The 10,438-nt window shown below is 54.3% G+C and overlaps 1 protein-coding gene across 3 annotated transcripts in view; it reads left to right on the forward strand.

Moving 5' to 3' along the window:
- STXBP1 (syntaxin binding protein 1) overlaps positions 1–10,438 on the forward strand; it is a 775,650-nt gene that overhangs the window by 81,853 nt on the left and 683,359 nt on the right. For 2 of the 3 annotated variants that reach the window (XM_005660443.4, XM_003122169.7), the window contains one exon: positions 5,928–7,858. The exons of the other annotated variant lie outside the window; for it this stretch is intronic. Coding sequence is in view for 1 of the 2 variants with exons in the window: in XM_003122169.7 (XP_003122217.4) it covers positions 5,928–6,010 (83 nt within the window). In the remaining variant the exon portion in view is untranslated. Of the gene's footprint in view, positions 1–5,927; positions 7,859–10,438 lie in introns of those variants that run through there. 3 annotated transcript variants of the gene reach the window in all.

Raw genomic sequence — 10,438 nt, forward strand, 5'->3', positions numbered from 1 at the left:
TTGCACTTCTTAACACCGATTGAAAATGTGTCCAGTGCTGCCCCTCACCAGCCCCGCCCCGCCCCCGAGCTGCCGGTGCAAGGGCTCGCTGGGGCCTTGGGTCCCCTGCCACTCAGTCACCTGCCGCCCCCAGGCCTGAAATCGGAAAGGACAGTCCTTTAGCTAAAGAACTGTGGGCACAGTGCCCATGCCTCCTGGCCCCGGAGCGAATGTGTGGGCTCCAGGCACAGAACATGTAGCCTCTGGGTTGTGCTGCAGTCTGGGAACCCGAGAGGGAGACCAGCAGGTCCAAGAAGGCGGGGGTCCAGTGGAGCTGCCCGGCCGACACCTGATCACGGTGGAAGGCTCGGCAGAGGGCATTAGAATAGACCCCCAGTCGGTGGTAGTTAGACATGTTGATGCCTCTTTCCCAGGACAGGCACGTATCCTGAGGGATGATTTCTAAGAGGTGATGGGGTCTAAGCCATCTCCCATGTGGTGAACTCCAGCCATCAGTGAAAAGAGCTCGAGTCTCTTATTCCTCTGGGGAAGATGGCACTTAATAGTCATTTGCTCTTGGAGTTCCCATTATGGCTCAGAAGGTTAGGAACCCGACTAGCATCCATGAGGACGCAGGTTCGATCCCTGGCCTCGCTCAGTGGGTTAACGATCTGGCGTTGCCGTGAGCTATGGTGGAGGTCACAGATGTGGCTCGGATCCTGTGTTGCTGTGGCTGCGGTGTAGGCTGGCAGCTGTAGCTCCAATTCAACCCCTAGGCTGGGAACCTCCATATGCCGCAGGTGCCTCCCTAAAAAGACAAAAAAAAAAAAAAAAGATTATTTGCTCTTTCGGTAATTGCTTTTATTTTAATTCTCCTGTGGATCCTTTCAAGAGCTGGGAATTACAACCCTCTCTCCCATCGAGAGCCTTTGAGTTAGAAATCTGTTTCCAACCCTGTGAGCTGTTTTAACGAGCATCTCCTTCCCCACCACGCTTGTGCCTTTGTCTCAGTTACCCAGGAGCCCATCCATTGTCAGTTTGGCAGATGATCCAGGTTTTATTCCTGTCCTCATTCCTTCCACGCTCACTATGGGCTGGGAGCCTCCTGTGACGTGTTCAGGGAGCAGGCTGACACTGAACACCTCGCTGGGGCGGAGTCATTCCTTCGCTTCACTAGGCATTCTGTGATGAGGCCATGTTTTGTGTACCTGACTTTGTCCACATCATTCACAATGGACCCCGAACCCCCACCCCCAGGCTGAGATGTGGCCTGATGAGTCACAGAGGATGAGTCACCTGTGAGTGAGCAGTGGACAGACCTGGCCTCTACCCCCAGCTCAGCCACAAGCACCTGTGAGACTGCAGGAGGCCATTCCCACTGGGCCGCAGGATGCAGGACGCAGGGGCTGGTTTGCAGGGCCCCTGTCTCCCAGGGCTCTGACCATCTGTGATGCAGTCCTTCCCACTGGTGCACACACTCTGGCCACCCTCAGGGGAAGGGACCTCAGAACCTGGGCTGGGTGACATCAGAAGTGTGCTCATTTGTTTAAAGAGAGCATGCTGCATTCATGGAGGACTTCCTCTGCAGGTTGGACCAGAGGCTGCCCTGGTTATCTCGTCCCATTTCCTTGCCTTGGCCCGAGCTGGCTGCCCCGGCGTGGTAGGAAGATGAGCAAGCAGGGGTGGTGGTGAGCCTGGCCATGGCCTTGGGCTAACCTGGTGTCCTGCCTGGGCTGCCTTCCCCCAGAAAGTGAGGCCCGTGGGTGTGATTGTCTTTCGAGGCTGGTCATCAGAGACTCTGGGTCTGGGTGCAGCTGGCAGGTGGCCAGACTACATGTGCTGTGAGATGTATTTTGAGACCTCAAAGGACAAATATTCCAACGAGGCTGCAGCAATGGCAGACCCCTTGTCGAGTCTGAAAGTATCACAAACCCAGACCCCAAGGGCTCCTGCCAGGATTCACTCCAGGATGCCCTGCTTCGGAAGAGCCCTCTCTTTGCAGACTGCTCTCCTCTCTTTCATGTTCAGTCAGCAGAGGGGGTCTCAGCTGCCATCAGAGCAGAGAGCACAGGGGCAGACTCTGGTTGTATGTTCTTGGCTCCTGAAATGCTTTGTCAGGCAGTGGTGGATTTGAGAGAGTTCGGTTTTTTTAAAAAAGCGAGGAGTTCCCATTGTGGCGCAGTGGTTAACAAATCCAACTAGAAACCGTGAGGTTGCGGGTTTGATCCCTGGCCTTGCTCAGTGGGTTAAGGATCCAGCGTTGCCGTGAGCTGTGGTGGAGGTCGCAGATGCGGCTGGGATCCCGTGTTGCTGTGGCTCTGGCGTAGGCCGGTGGCTGCAGCTCTGATTGGACCCCTAACCTAGGAACCTCCATATGCTGAGGGTGTGGCCCTAGAAAAGGCAGAAAGACAAAAATAAATAAATAAATAAATAAGCTAGGCGGAGCCCTCACACCAGGGAAGTCAGAAAGCAGATGAATATCCCACTTGGCCCCTTCTGTTGTGACAGCCCAGGTGACCAAATTCCAGGACAGTGTAGGGCATTAGATTGCCGGGTGGTCCCCTCCCACACATCCCTGCTTGCAGGAACTTAGCTTTTAAGAGAAGATGAGTTTTCCCCTCTTGGCAGCACATAAGCATCCCCAGCGGGCACCATGCGTGGCTGCTGGTGCTGTCCCCCAGCCCCTCCCCCTCCTCCTGGCCCCTCTGTCCTGGAGCTGAGGCCAGCTCCCCAGGTCTGGGCTGAAGGGAGCGGGCATGGAGAACTCAAGTGCCACCAAGCCTCCCTCATCTCAGTCCCCTCTCATCAGTCATTCCTCCCAGCCATGCACAAAACAAAATCTTTTCATTAGATTGTCACCTCTGCGCTCTGGGTGGTTTATGTGAAAAGCACTGACCATTAGGGGATGGCCGGGAGGCTGTCGGGAGCTAATGAGAAGAGGTAGAGAGGCTGGCTTCGATTTCTTACACAGCACTTACACGGGGCATAAGTTTTGTTGAATACTTTGCTCTATTCTAGATCGGGGTCAGATAAAGTTTCATTTTTTTCAGTGGGACTCAGATTTGAATCTGAATTCAGAGCCCGCCCAGTGCCCGGCTGCTCTTCCAACATTCCCTTGCAAATCCCCTCCACAGGGCGCCCGGAATTGAGAGCAGTGGCGTGGCTTCTGGGCCTGGCTGTGCCACCAACCCGCTGCAACCCAGTGCCCCATCACTCTGGGCATCTTTCTACCCAGAGGACCTGAGAGCCAATTCTTCCACGCTCAGCAGGTCACCAAACTCACCTGGGCTGCTCTTAAATACAGCATTTAAATCCACCATTCCCTGGTGCCGCCCCCAGTCGTCTGAGTCAGCAGGTCTGTTTCAGCCAAATCTAGGAGCAATTAGACCAGCTGATCTGTAAGACCTTCTGATTTTCAGATTCTGTCAAAGAGGAAGGAAGGATTTTGTCCTGGCAGAACTCCCTGTGTCTGGCCGCCGGCTGTGACCGTCTTTGGATGACTTTGTTTTGAAGACCAGTGTTCACATTTCAGTCTTCCAGTTCATGCAGAATAAGAACCGTCAGGGCAGAACCCACGTGCTCTTTTAAAGGGCCTACATGGTCAGCCACCCGTGGGTTCTAATGAGCCCCTTCGCAGTGTTTGCAGTGGTGAAAAGCTTGACCAGGGTACTAAAGCAATGTGGCTGAATGCGTGGAAGAATTGGCTCTTGGGTTAACACCTGCCGGTTTGCATCCTTTAGTGAGGGCCCAGGGACATGCCTGTTTGCTGGCTGCCCAATATTCTCGGTCCTGGACGTTTTTTGCTTTCAGTCACAGATGGTCAGCAATCAGATAATGAAGTTCTAGGAGTTCCCGTTGTGGCTCAGTGGGTTAAGAACCCAGCATAGTGTCTGTGAGGATGCAGGTTCCATCCCTGGCTTCACTCAGTGGGTTAAGGATCTGACGTTGCCGTGAGCTGTGGCATAGGTTGCAGACGCAGCTCGGATCCCGTGTTGATGTGGCTGTGGTGTAGGCCAGCAGCTACAGCTGCGACTAGACCCCTAACCTGGGAACTTCCATATGCTGCAGGTGCCTCCCTAAAAAGAAAAAAAAAAAAAAATTTTTTTTTTTTTTTAAAAAGAAAGTTCTAAAGTGTGGATTCCTTCCCCTCGTTTTAGCCTCCCCCTCCCACCCACCCCCCATCTGCATCTGCATGTAAGCAAGGGTAGGGACCACCTGCCATAGACATCTGCCCAGAGGCCTTCCGATTTCCCTCTAAACTGAGTCTGTCCTCTGGTTCCTGGAAGCCTGAGGATGGCTGCAGGGGGAGGGTGTCAGGGACAGTGTTTCTGGCACATACATGGCTTTAACCCAGAAGCCGCCCAGCTAATCCCAGCACGGAGTTCCCACAGCTGTCCCTCGGGTATCAACGCTCAAACCGCATCGCATTGCGTTTGGAAGGCTTCTGTTCTGCCAGGGGTTCTGTTTAGAATTTGGGGGCGTTTGTCTTGTTTCCTCATTTGTGGAGCAGCCTTTGCCCTGTAGGACTCGTTGGAAGGTTGATACGGTCACAGAAATGAGTGTCTTTGGGGGAGAGGCATGCCCTTAAAAATGCCCAGGGACACACGGCTGACATCGGTGTCGCATTTGCTGACGGAGCCTTAGGTCTGCACAGGCGCTGGTGCAGACTGCGCGCTCCAGGCATCGCACTCTGGGCTGTAGCCGTCGCGGGGGTGGGGGTGGTGGGGGCGGTTCCTCCCTCAGAGCAGTGTCTGGGTGGCTGGGACTTGAGCTGCACAGAACAGGATGCTGAGAAGCCTCTCAGGCCAGGGAGGGTTTCACGACTGTTCTCCTGGTCTGCACGGACCAGGAAGGCTCCAGGCCTGCAGCGCCGGCAGCCGCGGGTCAGCTGAGCAAGCAGTGGTCAAGGGGCATAGGGACCCTGGTGTTTGCAGTCATGCCCAACAAGCCAGCCAAACCCTTCTTCTGCTGCCCTCAGGGTGGGCCTCTGGCGTCCTCTGGTTTCTGGCCCCCTCCTCCTGTGAAGGCCCACTCCCTTGCCCGCATCTCCAGGGAGGCACATTTTCAAGTACGGATCTCTTTTGTTCAGTTCTTCTCCCACCGGGATCTCTCCCTTTGAAGCCTCCTGCTGCTGCATGCGTGCAGGCCTCATGCTCACATGTCAGTCACTTCCGTTCTGTTTGAGCAAGTCCATGTCCAAACCACACGATCCATGCATCTTTTTTTACTGCACTTATATTCGATCTCTCGTTCTCCTTCCGAAAAGGACTTCATTTATTTTTTTATTTTTTTATTTTTGCCGTAGACGTATATCTAATGCCATTAGCTTAAATTTTTGCAAGCATTTCTAACCTCTTACAATGCGCGGTCTCTGCAAGGTAAGGCCTCAGGTACCCCGGCCCTTCCCCTCTCACACCTGAGGTCCCTCCCGCCACAGCATCCCAACCAGCTGGCGCCCGGAGGTCACCGGCTTCCCCAGGGTGCTCTGTCCGACCCCTTGTTCCCTGCCTGCCCCGCTCTCTGCCCACATGGTCCCCAAGCCAACCCCTGCCCCATTCCCCGCCTCTTCCCCTGCTGTCTGGTTTGGAATTTCTCTCCCTGTTTCACCCCTGAGTCCGGGAGAAAATTAGAAGCGCAGCTGTCCTGTCCCCTGGCCGATGGTGCTGAGCCCTGGCGGAGAGGCTCCTCCTTCCTTGGTCCAGCCCGGGGCCCCTTCTGAGCCAGAGGATGTGTCCTGTTTATCCACAGGCCCCAAATGCCCCCCTCCCCAGGCCTATAGTGATGTGGCCCAAAACCCTGTCCCCAGCCCCCTCCCCTCTTCCACTAGATCAGGCCGGGGTGGGGGAGGGGGAGCGGCTGCAGCTCTGGGAACCGAGACGGGCAGGAACCGGGGAAACGAGTGCGAAACCAGGCGCCCACGAGCTCACGGTCTCTTCTGCCTCCCCCAGGATCCACGCACATTCTCACCCCACAGAAACTGCTGGACACGCTGAAGAAACTGAATAAAACAGATGAAGAAATAAGCAGTTAAAAAAAAATAAGCCGCCCCTCCAAAAACCAACGCACCCCGTCCCCGAAGTGCTCGCAGCCCCGACCGCTGACCGCCTCGGTTACTCTGCCGACGACCCCCGTCCCTCCATCGCCTCCCCCAGCCCTGCACGCCCGGCCGGCGCTGTCGCCGCTGCGTTCTCGTGTTTGCTGGTGCCCTCTTCTCGTTTGAAACGAAATCATGCATTGTGTTTTTTTAAAAAGAGTATCTTCTATATGTATCCTAGAGAAGCAGTTCGGTTCGAAGAGACACGCTGCCGATGGGTTTCGGTTGCTGGTTAGGATGAATGGACAGCTCCTCCCCGTGAGTCATGATTTTATGACCTTGTACATAACCCAGCGTGACGTGTGTAAATTGCTTGCGTCCGGAAAGGTAGCCGGTTGGGTGTTTTTAGAAACCCGTTTGGGGTTGCTCCTGTCCTTCCCGGGAATCACAGCGACGCCCGTTGGAGTATTTCAAACTGAGGAGTCCTCTGTCGTCCCAGCCCAGTCCCCACCCCTCGGTGCTGGCTCTCATCCAGATAAGCTTGGGAGTGACACTCAGCTGACAACGCGTGAGGTTGGAGCTTTCCCCAGGGGCTCGTTCCCCTGGGTGCGGGGTGGGGGCTGGAGGTGTCCACGGAAAGGCAGGCTGGGTGCTGGGTGCGGGTTGGCACGCGGTCTCTGTCACTGTGCCCGGATGAGTGACGAGCAAGCGCCCCCTGAGGACCTGGGTCTCTTGGAGAAGCAGTGAGACCTGGTCCTTCTGACCAGAACCCATCCTTCCCAGGCATCACCCCCGCACCAGAGCTCCTCTTTCTCCAAGGGGTCAGCCTGGGTAGAGTCCAAAGGGCAGGAAAGGAGTAGAACAAAGTGGGTTCTGCAGGCTCCTGGTGGAGGCCCTTTCCTATAGAGCACGCTCTGTGCCCCTGAGGCTTCAAACCGCTGGATTGCTATGGACCCTGTTCCCACTCAGATTATCCTCAGTTTAAGATACTTCGTAATTCTTTCATTTGTGTAGCGTGGGGTCCTATGTCATCATCGTGCTTGTAAGAGAAAAAGGGTCATTTTATTCTCTGTATAAAAACATAGCTGTATAAAACTTAGCTCTCATGCAGAAATCAAAGACGCAAATGCAAGAAGGATGTTTCGGCGTCCTCAGGACTCAGCAGCTCGCTCTCCAGAAGGGAGCGCACTATTTGTTCTGCTGCTGTTGTCGTGAACTCTAATGACAGTGGAAGTCACAAAAATGTCCCTCGCCCCGCTCCCTTGAACTCCCCGCAGACTGTGCGTGTATTCCTGTCTCGTGCCGTCGTCGTTGCAAACGTGGTGTGTGCTAGTTCCCCGAGGCCCCCCACTTCCCTTTTAGAATATGCCCCCCCGACCCCGCCGCCCGCCCCGTTAGATGCATCGTGGCGTTCTCTTCTCAAGGCTTTGAAATCTCCCCTCTGCACTCAGATTAGTTTTCAGGTCTGTCTCCCTTCTTTCCCCCCCCCCCCACTCCGACGAGATCTTATTTCCTTCGGACAGACTGTAGGTACCTGCCTTGGTTTGTTTCTTCCCGTTCACTGCTTGTTTTGTCCCTCCCGGATCCTCGACCAAACAAACGATGCTCATGCTTCAGGACCTTGTGTGACCAACACGTCAGTTTTCCTTTCTCTGTTATTTATATAAAAATAATTTATCAAAAGGATATTTTAAAAAAAAAAAAAGCTAGTCTGTCTTGAAACTTGTTTACCTTGAAAATTATCAGAATCTCAGTGTTTGGAAGTATTGAAGCACAAACTGTATCATCTCTGTACCGTTCTGTACTAAAGCACTCGAGTCTAATAAATAAATAAATCAGCGCCCATTCGTGGTGTCCAGGGTGACTGGCGGTCCGGTTTTACTTTGGGGAGCGGAAGGAGAAAAGGCTCCCTCCGTGGTCCTCTAGGGAGGAGCCCAGCCACCCTGACTGTGGCTTGGAGCCTTCTGGACCCGGGTCGGGGTTCCTTGGTTAGGACCTAGGGCTGCTTCATGTCTGGGAGAATCTGTGAAGCAACTCCACTGCCTGAGATGAGGCTGTTCTTCCATCGTCCTGTGACTCTTTATAGAGGATGTGTCTCTATCTCAGAGATGGCAGGGCTCCCTCCTCCAGCATGTGGTGGCGGTGCATTGAGGGCACAGGATGAGGTCACTTTATCAGTGTCACTGCCCTCCGTCTCTGTTCCTGCGGCCACACCATCAAGCCTTCTCAGGAACGTCTTTGCAGATCTAGGACGCGTCCCCTGCTGGTCATGCAGCCTGTTCGAGACCTGGGGAGACTGGGAGGCCTTTGGCCCGATGTGGGGAGGAGACCTTTCAGTTAGGGTTGAGGTCACACTGGAAACCTGCTAGAACGAATGCTGGACCCAGGGCAGTGGCGTCCTTTGTGGGAACTTCTGTTTCTACTCTTTTTTTTTTATTTTTTTTTAATTTTTTTATTTTTTGGTCTTTTTGCTATTTCTTTGGGCCGCTCCTGCGGCACATGGAGGTTCCCAGGCCAGGGGTCGAATCGGAGCCACAGCCACTGGCCTACGCCAGAGCCACAGCAACGTGGGATCCGAGCCACGTCTGCAACCTACACCACAGCTCACGGCAACGCCGGATCCTTAACCCACTGAGCAAGGGCAGGGACCGAACCCGCAACCTCATGGTTCCTAGTCGGATTCGTTAACCACTGCGCCACGACGGGAACTCCCTGTTTCTACTCTTTTGTCCAAGTCACTCTCTCATTCAGGTCCTCCTCTCCCTCATGGCGTTAAGAAAGCCAGCTAGTCCAAGCCAGCTAGTCAAGGCCATGGATGCACCATGGAAGGTGTGTCCTCAGAACCAGGCTATTGTCTTGCCATAAGGGGGGTGATGATGACAGTGACATTTATTGAGTCCCTGCTCCAGGCAGGCCCCTCTCGTACCTTGTCTGTTGGGTGGGTTCCATTTTACAGATGGAAACGCTCAGAGAGATGCAGTAACACACGAAGCTCCCTCCAGCCAGGGAACATCATCTCTCTCCGACTGTTCCTGATGGCCTTTGACCCAGCGTGTCTGGCACCTCTTTCTATTTCACCCCCTCCCCCCATCACTGCCCAGTGGCAAACAAGCCTGGCGCTTCCTATGCTCCTGGCAGAAGACCTGGTTCTCCTATGACACAGCACAGATGAAGCCTGCAGGCCATTCCTCCAAAAAGGCTCCGGTGGGGAGTTCCCGCTGAGGCCCAGCGAAAACAAATCCAATTAGGAACCATGAGGTTGCGGGTTCGATCCCTGGCCTCGTTCAGTGGGTTAAAGAGGATCTGGTGTTGCCATGAGCTGTGGTGTGGGTCACAGATGCAGCTCGGATCTGGCATTGCTGTGGCTGTGGTGTAGGCTGGCAGCTGTAGCTCTGATTAGACCCCTAGCCTGGGAACCTCCAATATGCCGCGGGTACAGCCCTAAAAAGAAATTTAAAAAAAAAAAAAAACAGTCTCCAGTGGTGTTAAATACTCTTGCAGGGGCTAGGTGTTGTGAAACAAACCAAGGCATAGGGCGTTGACTCGGTCACTGAGCCATCCTGAACCAGGACAGGCCAAGAGCTGCAGCCAGTTCCTCCCTATGTATCTTGCTGAATGTTCTCAACAACTCTAGGGGTTAGATGTCATCATTAGCCCTATTAACAGATGGGGAAACAAAGGCACGAAGACAGAGTGACTTCACCCAAGCTGGGGGCGGACCTACTTTTCCTGGAATGACACCTGCTCTATAAGGGGATGCTAGGAGCTGGCAGCCCCTGCTCTTAGCTCGCCCCTCCTGGTGCAGAACCTCCACCCTAGGAGCTGGTGGGGGTGGGGGCTGTCCGGGTGCAGGTGTTTTTAACCTGCCACACCTGGAGTGGCACCTCTCCAGGTAGGCTTGTGTGGGGAAGAGTCTGCAACATGGGAGGGAGAAGATGAGAAAGGGCGGCAGTCTGTCCCTCCCAGGATGAACGTGTAGCCCCCCGACTAGGAACCAAGAGGAGAGGGAGCCCCCATCTTGCCTGCCCAGAGGAGTATGCCCGCCCCAGGGTAAAACTAGCAGTTTGCAGAATTGGGAGTGAGCATGTTTATTTCTGACGCCGAATGCACACTTTCCACACCATCTCCCCAAGTCTCTGGCACCACCTGGGTGACCAACAGTTATGTATGTTCTTACCCAAGGGATTTATGTAGGGAAGGGCTCAGTTCCATGAAACCACCCACACTTCCGACATTAGCCACCAACCGGGTGTCCACACTGCCACACCTGCCCAGCTGACTACAAATTCCGGGGTTCTCGTGACACCTTCCTTGGGTTTGCTAATTCATTAGAACAACCTAAAGTGCTCGGAAAGCGCTCTACTGACTGGTTTATCATAAAAGGTACAACTTGGAGTTCCCATCGTGGCGCAGTGGTTAACGAAT

Source organism: Sus scrofa, chromosome 1 (genome assembly GCF_054392235.1).
Source record: "Sus scrofa isolate SSC_HxYL_T2T_F1_AM1 chromosome 1, Sscrofa_HxYL_maternal_Yorkshire_Landrace_v2.0, whole genome shotgun sequence".
NCBI lineage: Eukaryota > Metazoa > Chordata > Mammalia > Artiodactyla > Suidae > Sus > Sus scrofa.